General features: G+C 49.6%; 5 protein-coding genes across 5 annotated transcripts; 1 reads left to right on the plus strand and 4 right to left on the minus strand.

Moving 5' to 3' along the window:
• Positions 1–5: 5 nt before the first annotated feature.
• Positions 6–1112, minus strand: MSY001_1407 (uncharacterized protein; the record flags this gene model as incomplete). The annotated part of the gene is given in 2 exon segments (XM_018883205.1): positions 6–615; positions 631–1112. The coding sequence occupies 2 exon segments, from the start codon at positions 1110–1112 to the stop codon at positions 6–8; spliced, it is 1092 nt and encodes a 363-aa protein (XP_018739988.1).
• A 1504-nt stretch (positions 1113–2616) lies between these two features.
• MSY001_1408 (uncharacterized protein) lies at positions 2617–3594 on the minus strand (the record flags this gene model as incomplete). The annotated part of the gene is given in 2 exon segments (XM_018883206.1): positions 2617–3288; positions 3304–3594. 2 exon segments carry the CDS (start codon positions 3592–3594, stop codon positions 2617–2619), a joined length of 963 nt encoding a protein of 320 aa, XP_018739989.1.
• Positions 3595–7481: 3887 nt separating this feature from the next.
• Positions 7482–9542, minus strand: MSY001_1409 (putative acid sphingomylinase; the record flags this gene model as incomplete). The annotated part of the gene is made up of 2 exons (XM_018883207.1): positions 7482–8336; positions 8370–9542. The coding sequence occupies 2 exons, from the start codon at positions 9540–9542 to the stop codon at positions 7482–7484; spliced, it is 2028 nt and encodes a 675-aa protein (XP_018739990.1).
• Positions 9543–9782: 240 nt separating this feature from the next.
• On the minus strand, positions 9783–11171 carry MSY001_1410 (uncharacterized protein; the record flags this gene model as incomplete). Its single annotated transcript, XM_018883208.1, has 1 exon — positions 9783–11171. One exon carries the CDS (start codon positions 11169–11171, stop codon positions 9783–9785), a length of 1389 nt encoding a protein of 462 aa, XP_018739991.1.
• A 198-nt stretch (positions 11172–11369) lies between these two features.
• MSY001_1411 (uncharacterized protein) lies at positions 11370–12509 on the plus strand (the record flags this gene model as incomplete). Its single annotated transcript, XM_018883210.1, has 1 exon — positions 11370–12509. The coding sequence occupies one exon, from the start codon at positions 11370–11372 to the stop codon at positions 12507–12509; it is 1140 nt and encodes a 379-aa protein (XP_018739992.1).
• Positions 12510–19352: the final 6843 nt, after the last annotated feature.

Below are 19352 nucleotides of genomic sequence, written 5' to 3' on the forward strand. Positions count from 1 at the left end.
ATAATCTACAAATACACAATTGTTGAATCCGGATTCTCTACAAGATCTCCCGGTGCTCGTAGCTGCAAATCATAAGACCGTCCCGTTCGATCTCCTCCGTTAAGCATGGCAATCAGTACCCACCAGCCTTGCCATGATACAGCTGGTGCAATAATCTGCCCATCATGCAACGAATGAAGCCATTGTCTCCATTCCATCGCATTACATGCTCCATCGGGGGTTGGGTAGGGACATTGAATAGTATGTGTTTTAGAAACTTCAGTCGCAGGCATTTCCAAAGCGACAGCATCGCCAGGTGGTGGGAACCGCTGTTCAGCAATTATTGAATGGAAAATACACCGATTGAGGTACGAGAGCTCCCATGAACCGAGATGAACCCAAGATTTAGAAGAAAGCTGCATAAAGTAGAATTGCGCTCCGGCCATCGACATAACAGCAGGCGTTCCCACTTGGCTGCTATGCAGCTTACTGCGGGACCAACGGTAGTCCATATGCTCCTGATTTGATTCGGATCGCAAGGCACCAGGGATTCCAGGCAAGCGCCAAAACCCATTGGCACTACTCAATGCATCGTCCTCGACGCACACTGAAGGCAACTCATTTGATACAAACCCTCTCTGGGACACACACGGTGTCTGGAACACAGGCTCTAGGCCAAATTCATGAGCTAAACCTGCGCGAACTCGTGTCGTTTCATACTCAGAGATCCACGATGATATGCTAGAGAATAGCAACATCCAGTCATTCCATGTCCTTGTAAAGATGAAACGAGTGTGAGGATATGCGTCCGACGTTCCCACGTTCACGCTTTCGTGGTTACTGCTTACCGATGATTGGGAATGTAATGAGGGTAACTCTCCCACATCGGTATGCAATGTCTGCTCTTGAAAATCAATTTCATCGGGTCTGGGCACGCTTCCGACTTCATTAACCACATTGTTTCTCCACGAAAGAACAGCATTGTACTTTTGTTTACGGTGCGACTCCAAATACGCAGCCTGCCCCAACGGAGCAAAAATCTGCTCCTTCTCACACACACTGTCTTTTCCGTAACAAAGATGCATGATCCCTTCCCATCCAAATGCTTCTGCCATAGCTCGAGTCAAGATCATGGGCAAAGGATCCTTGTCGCCTGTGAGACATGCATGGTTATCCGAAAATTTTGTTGCACGGCGTAACAACTGTAAAAAATCTTCCCCTTCCGTTACAAAAGGTACATTCGGCGGAGGCAATCCACCGGACTGCAAGTCTGCGCTGCGATGTGCCGTCGAGATATGCTCGCTCGGTTCGAACGGCGAATCCTCGACTACACGCCCAAGATCCGCAGCTTTCGCTCCATTCGTCCCAAGGGATCGCGCCGCGCTGCTGGCTGCAGAGAAGCGTCGTCCCATCTGTGCTTGTGGACTAAAAGGAGAGCCCACATGTTCCTCGTCAGAATCCATTGTTTCTTGCATAGGATAATCAGATTGATTGTCAAAATGCTTATCGTGTGAATTACTCATGCGATGAACACCTCGGTCTAGCATGCGATGAATAAAGGACCGCCTGGACATATGAGAGCCACTTGGACTCAATTCATCTTGTGTTTCCATATCTTGCGACCCTTTGCAGGTAGTATCCAGAGGATGTAAAAAACTTGATGTATCTTCTGGTGCGTTTTCAATAGTTCCATGTATGTCGCGTGCACGAGCTAAGTGAACGTTGTGCAGATCTAAGCGTACATTGAAGCGAATGCACTTTTTGGATTCGTTAGAATCCACCCATAGATCAAACATGTCCAATTGCCTTTGTTTACGTTCCTGCGTGACTCTGCGTTGACTCCGGCGTAAAGAACCAAGCATAGAGCGACTGGAAGGCGATGAAGCTTCGCCACCCGATACTGTGGGCCGGCGGTTCCACTGTATGCGTGGTGTGGAACGGGGTGCGCGAAAAGATAATCGGTGTTCCAAAGACCGAGGCAGAGTTTCCATCTCTTCTTCTTCGTCATCTTTTACGTCATGTTGCTCATGCGGTCTCCGTGAATCAAAGAATTGCCGTAGACCCCCAAAGTGAGGGTCCATATCCGCTGCATCTAAAAGTATAAGCAACTTTTTCCAGGCTTCAACATTCTCCGAAAGTCGCGGATCTGATGCAATGTTTTCCAGGGTCTCAAAGGATTGAACAGGAAATGTCTTAAGGAGAGGCTCGAGTCGTTTCCCATGCCCTGCATTGCGTTCATCTTCTGGATTTTGTGCGTCTTCCGAGGAAACAGTCTCATACATTAATCTAGGAAGAGGCTCTAGATACAAAGCCAATCCAACAGTGAAATAAGTCTGAAAGACCTGGTTTTTCAGGTCGGTCATGATGGGACGGTGTCATGAATTCGTAGCGATCGTGAGATTATTCTGTGGCTACGTACAATTACGTTATCATCTGTGTAAGCACCCCGCATGCATCTAGCGTCTTTGTGACGCGTATGGAGGTTTCCCCGCATTTAACCGCAAAATAGTCTTTTGCAGATTGAAGAACCAAATTCGTTTCGTAGTGAGGTCGTGTAAATTTCGTTTATCGATCCAAACCATTTCTTGTCTACCGAATTATTACACTCTAATTACGCAATGAAAAAGGTTGTTATCATCAGCGCACATAGGGCATGCCAATATCGATAGGTTTACCTTCAAATGCCGCATTGTTTGGTAAATTCCAAAGAGGCGTTCCTTCCGCATCAGCCGTGTTCTGCCACGCCGTATTGCCCCACCAACCCTCATTATAGAATTTCTGGTTAGGTGCATTATCATTTGAACCATGGACATATTGTAAAACAAAGAAAATGAACACCACAGCAATGGCCGAGGCACCTTGTAGTACAGCAGACAGGATGTAGTTGAATTTGAACCAGGTCTTGAAATGAGCCCGTTTCCAAACATATTGGGTAAGGAAGCCGACGGCAATGGGTGCCAAGTAGTTGACACCAGTGGCAGGGGGGATATTACCAGTCCCTGTAAAAATAACAGGCAAATTGATTAGGTGGAAGCGGCCTTTAGGGAATTTCTTAGCCAAGAGCCAAACAATGACGGGAGCAATGGCTCCAACGAGGAATCCATACATGAGAGAGTTGTACCTCTTGCCAATACTAAACATATTCGCCGGACCAATCAGACCCCAAACAATGCTAGCTGTACCAAAAACTTTGTTACTGGCACAGTTAAATTTCTCTGGCTGGTCGTCGGTACAAATATCTTCGATGTTGCTAAATGCCCACGATTGTACCGCTAACTGGACGACGCCGCCCACTAACGTTGCAAATACCTGTGCTGCAAAAACAGCCCGAGGGGGAATCTTCATGTAATGCGCCATCTTCTGGTCTTGAACGAACTGCAGGCCTTGATAGGTAATCATGTACATGGTTGTCTTGAAGATCATCATCGCAATAGGTCGACCAGGAAGCATGTAACCGATAATCAACTCTGATATCATATTCAGACCCACTTCTTGATTTGATATTGCCAAAACGATACCCACAGGGAGGATAAATACCAATCCAATCACAATCGCCACAAGGAAAGCCCACCAGGGCAGATCTGTAGGCCAGCCTTCAATAGCACCAACGCCCATGGCAAAGGAGCCAAGGAACAGCACCAAGTACCACCAATTAGGAGTCTCTTTGTACTTGAGCATCAATCGCATATGTATATCCGTCGTATCCACAGGGTCCGAACGGATCTGTTTCCAAATTGCCTTGCCATGGAAGAGTCCCACATGCACTAGGACAGCTGTGACTGAAGCAAAAGAAAGGAAGTAGCTGATAGTCAGGCCTGATGGCAAGTAGATCATTGAATAGTTGTTGTACTTGTCAATGTCAATAGTGGGAGCAGAAAGACCATCTGCGCTTAAGCGAATAATATTTTTAACCTGATACTTCGCCCCGAAGCGATCAAAGGTCCCTGTATTGAAGATGGGCATATATTTGGCGTTCCAAGTATTTGTATAATACACTGCTGGACATACAATAACGAAAAAGATCACAAAGCCGGCCAGCAAGTTGGCCTGAGACCACCAGGGTGAGGCAAGCGGATTCACATAAGCGCCGATCACCGTCCAATCGAAGGTGAAAGGTAGCAGCCCCAAGCCCGATTGCGTACCCAAAATTTGATTCAAGACCACATTTTCAGGGGCGATAGTGCAGAACCAATTTCCAATACTCATCATGGTAAAGATATAAGAAGGGAAGAATTGATAAAAGAATAGTATTGTGAATGCGATCCAAAAGAATCTGATTCGACTTATGCCAGAAAAGCTTTCCGATTTGATACCGTGCATGGAGTTGAGCAAAGTACATGTGGGAAGTGTTGCCGGCCAAATCATCGATCCAGGCCATACCAGAAATTTACGACATAGACATGCGAATGACAAACCGAGGAGCTGTGTGCTCCAAACTAAGAGGACACCATAACCAAAGCCCCAATCAGCCATCCCATAAGTATATTTTTGCACAGCTGGAATACTTGTAGCATAGGCCGACTGATAAGACATGAGACCCATAATAGAAATAAGAGAATGCTCCTTTACGTTGAACGGTCCGGGATTCAAAGTAAAGGCCCCCCACTTAGTCCTCCAAACTTTCGCCGGAAGGCACCAGGCAAGGAATTGGCCAAAAGGATAAATCATGATCGTAACACAATAAGGAGTAATAGTCGTTGTCGGGTAACGTAAGTACAAGAATTGGTTCAGACCAGGAACGATGATAACAGTGATAAGGCCGAGGATGACGGTTCGAAGAGTAATGACTGGCATATCCACATCATCCACATTGCTGATGGATGCACGAACTTCTGGATAGGGTGAGTCTTCTTCGATAAAATGACCGATGGTTACTTCATTCTTCACGTCTCCAGCTTCGAGAGCCTGCTCTGCATCGTGAATGAGACGATTATCTAAATTGGGGTCATCAATAGGGCGTTCAGCAATATGACGGAGCTCCTTCTCTGCCTGTTCAACTTCAAGGTTTGTTACTGAATTTTGAACAGGCTTAGGATATTCTTCATGATATGGCTCGATGACAAAAGTATCGTTTATTATCTCAGGCTTCTCGTCCATTATGTAGGACCGCACCTAGGTACAGTGCTTCTTGTAGGCAGTGATAAAGATGGAGTGCGAACAGGGTGCCTTAAAAAGGCAGTGAAACCCATAGTCTTCATTGCATGCCGGATATCTATCTTTCGCCCTTGCAGCTGGGTTCGCACCCAGCTCAGCACGCAAACAAACCGGCCAACTGCGTCAGATAAGATGCTCTTTAAGGATGGAGGCATGTCTACCTAAATTATTGGGCCAACCAGCATGTGGCAGATAAAATAAAAATTACCATCATACCCCATTCTTGCCTGTTATCGTAGTCATATCACACCACACTATTGAAACCACAGTTTGGAGACTGATAGTGTGCTTGCCTTTCTATCTTTATAAAACCAGTCTTGAGTCTTTGAAATTTGACCCAGGTCTTAATTAAGGGTTGATGTTACAAAAGGACGTTACCGTCCGGTGGTCTGTATACATGTACACGCTTTTACTCGTGAACAATTTACAGTAAAATGAAAAGTCCAAGCTGCAGATCCCATCCATTCTTGCACTATACATTCCAATTTTCGCACAAAATGCACCTGTTCATGGAGACTTGTCCAGAGACACGATGAATCCATTTCATTGTGATATGCGATGCCCGTAAGGCAAATTGTCCTGTGATGCTGAGCATGAAGAATTAGGCTTCCTTTACTTCTTGTGGTTGTGCCTTTTCGTCGAGGGGGATTTCATTTCGCATTATGCTTTGCGCCACTTCGACAGGTGGGCCTTTGAATGTCTTGTGAGCACTTATGATCCACCAGCCAAGACATAGGACCATCAGGATTGCGAATGCAACGACACAGTAGTTCATCTGACCGGCGGACGGGTGGTCTACCGGGGGGAAAAGGAAAAGAATGCTGGTAAAGCTAACGTAGCAGACACCCACGATATTGAAAACCCATCCTAGTGCCCCTGGCAACGTGAATTTTCGATCAGGGAGGCATTTCCTGCCATAAAAGACATTGATGGCGACAGGCAGTGCATAGGAGAGATTAAGCCATACCACAGCAGCCGATGTGATTGCATTAAACGCGCTCTCTGATCCAAGGTATACACAGCCAAATACAAAGACGCCTGCCCAAGATACACACAGGGCGTACACGGGCGAGTTGAGCCCCGGAAGAATCATAGCGAGCTCTCGAGACCATGGAAGGCCGTTGTCGCGTGCAAAGGCGTAGGTCATGCGGCTGGATGCTGTGTAAAGGCTGATTGTAGTAAATGCCATGCAAACGAGAGGGAACATTGTCAGACACACACTCCCTGGTCTGCTTTTTGTGGCGATGTTAAACACCTCGATTAAGGCGCCAGCACTTGAGTTGATAATCCTCATGAGATTATTTTCTCCGCCCGAAGCAAAGAGAACGCAGGAAAGAAAGATCCAACCAGTGCAGATACCGATGAGAACAGCGCCCACCATGACACGGGGTCCCTGCTTCGGTGCGTTGGGGATCTCTTCGATCATGTGACAGACTGAGTCGTAGGCAGCGAGACCAAAAGCACCTTGGAGGAGGCCCAAAAGCCATGCAAATCCATCAGGCCAACCTGTCAAGTTTTCGAAATCGCTGTACACGTACTCGCCCGTGGCAAAGTTGGGCGAGGCACAGGCCAAGATCGTGATAGAGACAACCACAAATCCTAGCATGGACCAGTAAAACGCGCCCTTGCTAACCAACGGAAGGAGACGATTTGCAAAGACATTTAAAAAAAAATCCTCCGGTCGAGAATGCGAGGTAAAGTAAGAATACATGCCAGCGTTTGGTTTCATAGTCGTCGTGCATCAGAGAGATGAGCCCCGTGACTAGCTGACTACCCAGAAGGGGACCTGTAGAGTTCATCGCCACCCAGCCACCGACGGTAATCCATCCGGTCCAGTAGGAGAGAAATCGGCGGGGACCCGGTGGGGCCACATAGGCGACCCAGTAGAATTGACCGCCGGCCGTCGGAAACGCAGAGAGAAACTCTCCGAGTGACGCTGATAAGCACAAATTGCAAATCCCTGCGGTAACCAAGCCCCAAATAGTCGAACTAGGACCACCACTAGGAAGTGAAAGACTTAGCGACACGGACAAGGCTGTCCACGAATTAAGAATCGCAAAGGCGAGACCAAGCAGGGAGAGGAACGAGAAGTGACGAGTCATCTCCTGCTTATGGCCCAAGGAGTTTAGGTGCTCCTCATCTGCCGCAATCTTCTGCTCCTTAGTGCGACCCATCTTGTCCAATCTTCGCCTGTACGACGTAAACTTGGCAAGGAACTAGGCACGCTGCGCCGCTGCCTATCTATTATAAAGGCTCGGCAAGTGGAGGCTACCCGTGCTCAACTGCTGCGCTTAACCTGATAGGCCAACAAGAGACCCGACCATGTAGGATCTGAAAACACCATGTCCTCACTGCACCGTAGAATAGCTACTGCCGCACGCTTTGCCTAGGGCAAAGGAACCAGCGCGCATGAAACATGCCTTAGCTTGAGCGCATGCCTCGGTGTTGCACGGCGGGCTCATCGGACTATTCCTGCCCTGGTAGGTATTAAAGAGACTGGCGAGCTCAGGGCGGGCGAGCACTTCGTCAGACACGGATGCCCAGAACGAAGCATTCAATGGGACCGCTGCGGGCCACTGGCCATTCTTAAGTGCAACGGGCGCTGAATAGCTGCCCGCCTTCTGTGCCGCCGAAAAGTTGCCATACGTCTCGCGAGCACTGTAAAGATGGTACCACACCAGTCCAGTGTCCGTTGACGTTTTGTTTTGGACATCTTGCAGTGGTGTGTAGTACTGGTGGTAGTCCATGATTTCGTAGGTCTGAGGATCCACTTCAAGCACACGAATGCCCGGGTTCATATTCGTCAGAGGCGTGACGGAGGGCGAGAAAAGCGAGACACCGACAGCCTGACTAGTCTTGGTCGACGCGCTGCTAGAATTACCATTCGAGTTGGCATAAAACACGCTGAACGTGTCTTCGTGCGAGTGTGCAAAGAACATGTGCGCAATTGTGTGCTGGTATCGCGTGACGATCTGGTAGAACAGGTTCGTGGGGCGGTCCATCGAGCTGTAGCCGTCCCAGCCGGGGAGCACATGCCCAATGACCCAAACACGCTCATTCGCATCCTCTGCACGCTGCAGTTCGTCGGTGACCCAGCGCAGCGTGCCACTGTAGTCGGGGTTCGAGGTGTGGATGAAGGCGAAGCTGTTGCCCCTGTACCAAAAGTCGGTGTTGAACGAGATGACGCGTAATCCAGGGAAAGGCTGGATTGAATAGCCACCATAGTGTGTGCGTACGGTATTCGCATGTGTGTCATCGAGCCAGCCCTCGCTCTTCCACAGCTTGGACACATAGCCCCAGTCCCAACTGAACTGGCGGCTGCGACCATCAGGGAGAGCGTGTGGCGCTGCATGCTCAGTAGGACTCGAGTCATGATTTCCAATAGCCGTAACGACCGTGGTGTTGCCAAGATAGTGTCGCATCATGTCGTACAGACCCGACTCGGAGTATCGTACCAAGTCGCGCGACTCTTCCCACGTCTGAGCATGCGCAACCAAATCGCCCGTGTAGAGCGCAAGATCAAAGCCAGACTTGCCACCCAAGTGCTGCATCGCCTCAAAGGCCGAGGCCACGAGTGACCAAGGTGCATCGCAGCCTTCATAGCCCCAGTACGGCGACGAGGTCGAGATGTTCTGCCGGGGCACTGTCTGGTTCCCAGTGAGGTAGCCATGCGCATCAAATGTGGATGTGTTGAACGAGTTGGAGCGGCAGCAGTACCCGTAGGAGCATTCAGCCTCGGCGCCAACAGCATAGCGGCCATCGACGTGGATATCCGAGGTCCAGAGCACCTGCAAATTCTTGCGCGACGAGGGCCCCACACTTTTGGACCGCGTCAAGACATGCGCAGGAGGCGTGCGCTGACCGTCGAACCAGTCGTTCAAAAAGTCTTCGGAGAGCACAGCGGGCTTAGGCATAGGGCAGAAGCCATAGAAGAATTGGGCACAAATGTAGTCCGCATCAGTGCTTCCGTCCGACAGGTCAGCGTACGAGAGGACCTGCGTAAAAACGCCGCCTTGGCCGCCGGCCGTATACGAGAGCTCGCAAGTGCGATTCACGTCGGGATTGCGACCAAACTGCTTGTACTGGAACTCCTTGCACAGCTGAACTAAGAGGCCCGGTACTTTATGGGGCTGCGACTGCGCAAGCGATTGACCTAGGCGCAAAGCTGTCTTGCAGCGGTCGCAACTGGACATGGACGAGTTGCGGATGGTCGACGAGACGCTCTGGTGGATCTGCGCTGGGGACACGGGCGACGCGGACGCGCGGGGGGCAGGAAGAACACCGGCGTCCGTCGGAGGGCTCGACGGCATACTCGCAGGGTTGTTCAGCCGGTCCGGAAACGGCTTGCCATCCACGTCCGTGACCACAGGACGGGGGATAGCCTCCTGGTCCTGGGGCATGTGGTACATCCTCGAGAAGGCCGATGTTGGAAACGCACGAGGCGCCGTGAATACGGGTGTGGCAGGGGCATGTGGCGGCGCTGAGAACGTGGAACTGGTCCCGGCTGCAACGGCTAAGGCCTGGCACACAAACACGAACAGCAGCACCTTCATGGCACACGACAAGGAACGGGTCGTGCGCAACAAACTAAATAAACTACAACGTGTGGATCCAATTAGCGACTTCCCCTGAGCACGTGGGTTCGTGCATTAACTGTGCGCGCATTGCGCGACGAAGTCGCGCGGCACGTACTGGCTCCAGAGGTGGACAAATTCGCGGAACGGCATCCAGTCCATGTTGCCGTGGCGCGACTGCAGGGTGTGGCCACTGTAGAGGACGCGGACATAGGCCCGGTGGCTGTCTGTTTTCCACAGTTCGATGGCAATGTTGGATGCCATACCGGGCCAGCGGAGCGAGCGGATGCCCAGAGAGCCAGCGAGCGGGCCAATGTCACCATCGTGCATAAAGTGGTGCATGTACTTGAGGGTAGACTTGCCACTCTCGACGTCCTGGAGCTGCTTCAGCAAGTCCTGGATGTAGAGACCGCTTGTGAGCTGAATGGCCTCGGTCACATTTTCGCGGTCGACCCAATAGTAGTTGTACTCCCAATCGCCGGCTACAAACACCTGGCGCGCCTGCTCATCCGTAACGCACTTGCCAGAACCCGACTGGTCGCATGGAAGCTTGTAGCCATTGCACAGGCGTGCCTGGAAGTTATCGTTGTAGTGGTCAAAGTTTGTGTTCCAGTCGCTGTTGTTCGTGAACAGCATGTCCGCCAGCTCCTTGCGCAGCGATTCAGTCTCCTTCAGATGCTTCTTCCATGCCTTTGTCGTCATCAAGGCCGACTTTAGCGTGTCGAGGTAGTCGCACGAGGGCTCGTGCGAGTCGATGCTGTCAATCTGCTGGTGGAGCGGTAGCGGCTTGTTGTAGTGCGGCCAAAGGCCGCGCAGCACACCGCCAGCCGAGCCTTGGGTGAGGGGAGCGGTGGAAGAGCGGAGCCATACGGTCTCCGGGGAAGGCTCGCGAGGAATGATGCCGTACTTGTCACCGTACAGCTCGTAGAGCTCTTTCCCATGTTGGACACCGTCCAGGAAACCACCGACGGTCAGCTGCGGGAATTGGCACGTCGAGTTGGTCAGGGTGGCATACAGCGGGTTCTGGCGGTCCACGTAGGTGGCCGCATACACCGGGAGTGGCTTAGGACGCGACGCGTTCGAGGAACCCATGTAGAGGAAGGGCTCTGCATCCGTGCAGTCGTAATGCTCGTTCTCGCCGTACGGGAACAGGTTGTAGGCGGTGCGCTTTTGGTGACGTTGGATATACAGCACCGCAGTCAGATTCGCCTTAACTGTGCCATTCACGACAGGCTCCGGTTCCTTATACATAGACGCGATTGGATGCGGCATGGAGCAGTAGTTGTACGTGCCATCCGACGGCCCCGTGCGCGTCTCGTATTTGGACCCGTGCATCATCGAGTCGTACGGAGCATGCCTGATCACTGACGGATCAGTGAGATTCGGATAGAGCGTGTCCACAGACGCGGCATGAACACAGAGCGCTAGCACGAGAGCGAGCAACGACGAGGTGATTTTGATCATTCGAGGTACCAACCTGCGCGTCCGTGTTGTTGTTTTAAGGCACAGGGGGAAGTGGCACGTGCGCATGGGCGTTCACCTGACCGGTCAGTCCGATTGCACCGAATGGGGTCCTTATTGGACGGTCCGCGCAGACGGGAAAGAATCAGGTCCGTGCCACCTTACAATCGAACCGTAATGTGGACCTTGAGAGCGACTAGCATGCAGTATACTCGCCCGCTCTGTCGGGCCTTTACACAGTCAGCGACCCGCGCTGACAAAGTCGTCGCGGCCTTGTATCGAGGTGGCGAAGCAGCGAAGCGACAGCCCAAGCTGCTGGCCACCGTGGAGAATGAGCTGGGTCTGCGTCAATGGATCGAACAACAAGGCCACACGCTGGTTGTGACCGATGACAAGGATGGCCTCAACTCGACATTTGCGCGGGAGATCAAGGACGCCGATATTGCTATTACCACGCCCTTCCACCCAGCCTACATCAATGCTGAGCTGATCGATCAAGCTCCGAAGCTCAAGGCATGCATCACAGCGGGCGTGGGTAGCGACCACGTCGACCTGAACAAGGCCAATGAACGCAACATTGGTGTCTATGAAGTGACCGGATCGAATGTGACGTCGGTCGCCGAGCACGCGGTGATGTCAATCCTGGTGCTGGTGCGCAACTTTGTTCCCGCACACCGACAGTACGTGGATGAGAAAGGCTGGAATGTTGCCGAGATCGCGCAAAATTCGTATGATATCGAAGGTAAGGTAGTGGGCACCTTCGGATTCGGCCGTATCGGACGCCTCATTATGGAGCGACTTAAGCCATTTGGCATGAAAGAGATGTTGTACTACGACTACCAGCGAGCGGATGCCGATACGGAACAACGCTATGGCGTCCGCCACGTCGACAGTGTCGAAGAGCTGGTCCGCCAGTGCGACATTGTAACGATCAATGCACCTCTGCACGAGGGCACTCGCGGACTGTTCAACAAGGACTTGATTAGTCAGATGAAGAGAGGCGCGTGGCTCATCAACACGGCCCGAGGCGCTATCTGTGTCGAAAAGGACGTGGCCGACGCCGTCAAGACGGGTCAGTTGAACGGCTATGGCGGTGACGTGTCGTACCCTCAGCCTGCACCGGCAGACCACCCGTGGCGCAGCATGAGCAACGGCTGGAACGCAGGCGGTGGTAATGCGATGACACCGCACATCTCAGGCACTTCGCTGGATGCGCAAAGTCGTTACATTGCGGGCACCAAGGAGATCCTCGCGAACATTTGGTCCGGTCAGCCGCAGAAACAAGTGAATGTGATTGTGGAAGCGGGTCGCTACGTATCACCCGCTTATGGCCAACATTGATCTATTATACGCTACTTTTTTTTTGTTTTTAGATTGCTTTCATGACGAAATCGTAGACGTCCCTAGAGCCACTCGTGTCGGTGGTCAGGTAGGTTACGTGGTTGCCCATAGCGATACCGCCGCGCGTCAAGAGGTTGTCAGCGTTCTTTTGCGCAGTCTTGCCAATAGGGACCGTAAAGGCCTGGTGGAGAAGAACGTTGGAGGAGACATCAGTCGAGCAGGGCTTCAGAGTCAAGAGGTTGTTGTCGGTCATGGACTTCGCAGCGGGTTCCAGGCTAGGCGAGCCATTCAGCGAAAGACAGACATTTTCGTTCGTCGCGTGGCGGAACTCAGTCCAGCCACCAGAAAGGACAGCATTATCCGAAGCGGCCGTGCAGTGGTATGGAACGAACTGGTACTCCTTGTCAGTCTCCCAGTACTTGTCGACGGCAGCGTTCGACGTCGTGCGCAGGAAGAACGACATAATACGGTGACCCTGCTCAGTTTTGTGCTTACCAGGCTCGCCCTTGTGGCTGGGAATGATCTGGTAGCCATGAGTAATCTGAGACGCCTTGTAAGCAAGAGCCACGACAGGAGAGCCGCTGGCCTGGCAAGACACAGAGGCGGGAGCAGCGGTGGCGATAGCTGCAAGCGAGGCGAGCGTGGCGAGAACAAAGAAGCGGGCCATAGTGATGGAAGGCTTCTGTGTGCTTGCTGCTGTATTTATACGTGAGGAATGGCCTGGTGCCGCATCATAGTTTCAGTAGGGGGAACAATGCATCATTTCGGGCGCAGATCTTCGAGCAAACTGTGAACCACGCAAACTTTGAAGTGGAGGAATTCTACGATTCCAGCCTATAGCGAATTCCGTTGCGCCGTAAGCAAACCTGAATGCATGATTTAAATAAAAGCGACGCGGAAAATCGCTTGAGCTTCAAAACGTTTCAAACTGCTGACTTCTCTTGGCACAGTATGAGATAGGCGAATAGAAAATTTTATTCTAGCTTTGAGATGAAATGTACGGAATCCGATCCCCTTGTAACCGACCGAAAGAACTCAGGATGATTAGTCAGTGAGGCATCCAACTGTGGAGGACTGCGCTCGCTGCCGACTTTGCAATCTACGTGACTCCTTAAGCTCGTGGCACGTTAATAAATGTGAAGAAATGTTGGTCTTGACTCAAGAATTTTCTACGCATCAAATAGTTCTGTTCCGTTGATCTTTGTAGACGAAAATTCGACAAAAGCACCAATACGCAAGCAAAACCGGCGAGGACGGAGCCGGATAGTGACAACATTTATAATATAGACAAGAGAATATATGTTCATTAGGATAATCAACATTACCACCTTGAAGGAAGGTAATGCCATCCATTGGCTGGGGTGAATAGCAAATAGTGTAACCATTAAGCTTTCTGATAATGAAATCTTATGATTATTGGAGTCGCAAAGTGACTTTATCATTGTATTATTCAAAATTATGAGAGTGATAGTCTGGGGGGGGCGGTACGACGCTTGATGTAGAAGCGATAGTAGCACGGGGACAATTGCACAAAGTGGGAATTGGGTATTGAAGTGTCGTTCAAATTGGCCCCTATTATAGCAAGTGTTTGTCTAGAAACGTTGCATTAGATGGAATAAACAATACAATGCAAATCACTATTTCCAATCCGGAACTCAATCGTTCTTCTTAATGTTCCGCATCTTCAAACATCTTGCGGAAAATACTACAGAGGTCTAAATCTTACGGCTGACGGACCCTTAGGCATCATCGAGGCGGTTTAATACATCCCACACGCCTGCAGGAAATTTCCTCGACAATTCTGATAAAATCGGATTGGGGGGTCCGAAAGCCAATTCGAGCCACATTCAAAGCATATCGACATGGTTTTCAGATCTGATAGTAGCGACCTTGTTAGCCGAAAGTCAACATCAAATAGCTCACATAGCAGGATAAATCAGTGCGATAATCATTTCATGGAGTTTGACATGTGAATGGAAGCGTGGAGAGCTATACTGAGGCGTCATTTCTGCAGTCACTTGAAGAAAGATCATGCGAAGAGTGTACCTCGCCAGTGTTTATTCCTGAGTTTGTGTCAGGTTGCAATCCTGCTTTTACTTAAAGTTACAAGGTCAAAGCGCGAGGCCAGTAATTTCCCGTGATTTGACCATGAATGCTGCTAGTTCCTATCTTGTAATTGGCTACAACGAGAAGGTGGCCAGGGTGACATGCTGCAAAAAGGGCTGGCAGGGGGCAGAAAAGCCGGATTACGCCACCGAAGTCTCGTATATATTCGAGTAGTTCACTTTATTTGGACCATACCTAAATATGCTTCTCCTAAGGCAAATAAGAGTGCTGGCAACCATTCAATCTTTTTATTGGATGACCACAAAAGCGGTCCTTGTGACATTATGCACGGACCATTTTTGCAAAGAAGGATGTATTACAGCTGACCTTAATGAATACAACTGTATGCCTGAGGGCACACCCAATGATGGCTATTGGTCTGTGAGAGTTGAGAACCCTGATCAAGACACTGAAATCTATGTTTCAAAGCATCATTTCTGTTCTTATTATAGCGGTCGTAAAATGCGCCACAGAAGGTAGCCACAAGAGGCAGCATTACTGAGGGTCGCAGCTGGAGACACTAGCTGCCATGATGTTGTAACATTTGGTCAAAACCAAGGTACTACAGTTATCAAATCGGCGTGTATAGCTCATCCCAACAGGTTAAGGCCAGGAGATACTACACCGCCCTCAGATATGGAACCTATTTCATCAGCTTTTCAGCCGTGGTCATCAATTCGCCCCCACCCATTAAGTCAGTGTTTTTTAACATCAATCCAGATGGAACATCGTGTGTTAGGTGTTAAGGAGCCCTCTTTCCCCTCCAAGACAATCAAATTTTTGCCAGATGATTCTCTCTCTTTCGACAGACCTCGACCGGGTGATAGAGTAACACCTGTAAGCGTACGTCCTACGTTGCCACCTAGTCTTTCTTGTACTACAACACTGTATACGCATTGTCAGAGCTTTCCAAAGTTTTATACTATAAAGATTGTTAGCCAACTTTCTGGAATTGACTTTAATGTCTCTTCTACATCAAATATCACCTCGATCAACAGCACGCTTTCTTCGCACAAACCATGGTCAAGAAATATTTCTTCCCCTTTGGAGATCTGTCCGAAATGTGCAGAGAATCAATCACAATTGATCACTACTACAATTCCCTATAAAAATTTTCTTCGATCAACTTCGGGAGCAAATGATAGGCCTTCATCAGGAACTGAGCCAAATGACAACTTTGCGACAACTGAAGGTCTATCTATCAAATTTTTCTCTTCGAAGAGGCTACAAGAAGGTCTACTTACGCGACAGACAAACACACAACCTATTTTCTCAGCATATTCCTTATGGAGGATACCTGAAAGCTCAGTGAATCAAAGTTGTCCAGCTAAAGACCAAGAGGAACACTATGATCGTTTATCTGGGTTTGATATGAACGACTCTTTTCCAAAACCCTCGCATTTCCAAATAATTCGTTTCCAATGGACAGGATACCATGAATTTTTATGGCGCGACCAATTTAATCTGATTAACGCTACAATAGTTGAACCATTATAGATAACTAAGCTCCTTTTAAAGCTTCCCAGCATCTGGTCTCATGGAAATCCATGGCCCTTTGTCCGGTTCCGAGCCGAATGACTTTTTTACAAAAATTTTGTGTTTCTCTTCCAGCTCCTTCGCGTCCATAGTTTTTTCTACAAAAAATTTGACCAGAGCATCGATGTTCACATATTCACATGGACAGTAAAGCGACCAGTAGCTGTCACCGTCTTGAAATAGCATCGTTTCATGTTCTGCCTCGCGATCACACATATCACATTCCCAAGTAAACCAGTCAACTCTGGTTTGAGGCAGATGGTAGAATAAGTACCCATTAAGGTCCTTGATAAAAAATCGCGTGTAATTGGAGTTAGGATCAGCCATGGTATGGGAACAATCCAGACTTGTAAATGGGGGAAGGGGGGAGGGACCAAAAAGAGGGAAGATGGAGATATGGTAATTTATACTTTCGAAATTGTTTTTAATTATGAGTCATGTACGAGTCAGTGGTATGCAAAATGCAGCATTTCGTAATGAATCACAGACCTACCGTAGTGGTAGTTATTTTAATTTTTTTGTCTACAGGTTTGATCCTTCATTGCAGGGTCATATTTCTATTGTTTTTTCAACGAAGAATTTGAACACCATATCGTTGTTCACGTTAACACAGGGACTATAGAGTGGCGATTACCATTATCCGTCGCCATCTTATTATAGCATCCCCTCCCCCATCCCCCCCCCCCCCCCCGTTCAGCCACACGTTCGTATATATTCAGCTCCTAGTAATACCACTGAAGTTTGTCTCTAGGAAGATGATACAGCAGGTAGCCATTGTGATCACATAAAAATAGCGTGTCCAGCTTGTGTTTGTTTCATCCATGCTGGTGATAGAATGCGAATTATCGAGTTAATGATGGACAAGGGGGGCAGGAAAGTGGGGAGGGATATATGTGTTCCCGGCAGGCTATATTGCAAGTCAAGAAAGAGATAGCGGTATGCAGAATGCAGCATTTTGTAATGAAGCAGGGGCTGTAGCAGGAAAAGAGGGTATGTCATATCATTTTTCTTTGTTTCGACGCACAGGCCTCTGGTTCACGGAATAACAGCCACAGTAGCTTATAGGCAGCTAACCCAGGAATCAAGAAAGCCCAGTTCCCTTTGCCCAAGGTAAGTTTTCCACTATGTTTATTCGTAACTACCATTCCCAGAACCGTGCCCTTGAGTTCCTAGCCAGTTATCCAGAACCTAGTAGTGAGGGTTCCGATTTCTTGGCTACGAGACTGTATAGCACCTGTACATTAAGTGCTGGATGTGGGGCTGTTGAAGCCACTGAGGGCATGCTAGAAAGACAGGTACAAGAGACTGGCATAACACCACCTGTTTCGATGGATCCTCGGACAGACACTGTGTCACAACAGAGTGCGTGACGTGCTGTACAAGCATGTCCAGCGGTCGAGGTGGAGCGCGAGGCACGCATTGTACCTGGTCGGCAAGAACGGAGTGACTTGCTGGTGCGGCGTCTGCACGCGTGCCCTGGGCCGGAGACGCACTACGATCTGTTCATTCGAGAAGTGACAGGGTCGAATGAAGAACGGAACGGACGGCAAGAAGTGACGCTAGTGTCGACGGGCCGGCCGCACTAGTTCGTGTGGGAGTGGCAGGCGTCAGAGAAGCGCGCACAGCAGGACCAGCAAGTGCAAGGAAGGTGACCTCGCCTGCTAGGCGGCAGCACATCAATGGATTGAGCTTGGAATGTCTTGACTTGGTCCTTTGTCCATACACAATTCTGCATCATGCATGCCGCTGACTTGCTCCTGACTCATCCCCATCGAATCCATCTAGAATCTATAAATACACGCTCGAGACCCCCCTCCCTTTACCTTACGCCCTTCCATCCCTTTCCTCCGAGGCCACATCGGATCATTCTGAAAATGGTCGATTACACGCGTTATTTCATCAAGGATGTCAACGGATACCGTCTCTATCAGCTACCTCAAACCGAAATAGACTGGTATACCTGGGAGTGTGATATGTGTGACCGCGATTCGGAACACGACTTAATCCTGTTTAAAGATGGTGATACCTACTGGTCACTCGATTGGTTTAGTTTCCCTCTCATCATTGGCAACCTCGTGGACTTTTTTGTTAACAAAACCATTGACGAAATCGAACTATTTGACAAACACAAAATTCTAGTTAAAAGGTCTGATGGTCCAGAGCCAGATAAGGGGCCATGGTACTTCTCCAGACCCAACGCTGCGAAGCTTTAAATCCATCGATCATATGGGTCCGACCATGGCTGGTCAGCAGGTAGAACGGGATTCATGCCCTTTGGTGGCGCAGTATGACCAGGTCTAAGTCTGTCTGGATTTGCCACACAGACAGATTTAATGACAGTTTTGCCTCAGTTTTGTCCAAAGGTTGCAACATCGTGGCAGCTATTGTCACCAGCTTCTACGATCAGTACTGCTGCCTTCTGGGGCTGCTTCTTTACAGGGATTTTTTACCGCCATAAAATGAGCAGTAGTGATGCTTCGTCACATACACATGAGTTTCTCGATATGGATTTTCAACTTTCAAAGACCAATAACTTTCTTTTGCTGCGCCCTCAGGCATATAGTTCGTCTCATTAAGAGCTGCAGTGATACACCTCTTTGTGCAAGAATGATCTTTGCACAACGTTACGAGGACAGGAGGAGGCTCCAGCCTGAAGATGATTCTAATACAGATCCAAATTACTCGCCTAAAGACAATCATCTGGACAATCATCTGTTGGATTGTGCTCTCGATCACCCATTTTATAGGGAAGGCAGGCCATGCAGCTTTTACACTTTGCCACCAGCGGATGTACCATTATGCCAGAACTTATCCGCTGCGTTACTTGCAGCTAATCGCGACTGATACTGTCATAGATGCCATGCAAATCGCCTCCCTTAGAATTTAGTTTGCACTGTCGAAGAAACATTGGGCAACAGAGCCAGGTGAAAATGGCAAAGGACACGATGCTACGCCATAGAGCGCGCCACCCCATAGAAGAGGGCCTCTTCCATAGGGCAGAATGGTCGCAAGTGTGACGTAAGAGTGGGGGCCTGAGCGTCGTTTGGCATTTATATGCGTATAAAGCGCGCATCGACACGGCCACTTCCCATCGTCTCAACCCATTCTTCCTAATAAGTCGATTGCTATTCTTGCTACTCTCGCTGCACGCCCGGCTCGAGTTTTTCCAGTGCGACTCGCCACCGAAGGGCTTCAAGGCGT

The sequence above is a fragment of the Malassezia sympodialis genome, genomic scaffold, assembly GCF_000349305.1.
Source record: "Malassezia sympodialis ATCC 42132 genomic scaffold, msy_sf_5, whole genome shotgun sequence".
Lineage (NCBI taxonomy): Eukaryota > Fungi > Basidiomycota > Malasseziomycetes > Malasseziales > Malasseziaceae > Malassezia > Malassezia sympodialis.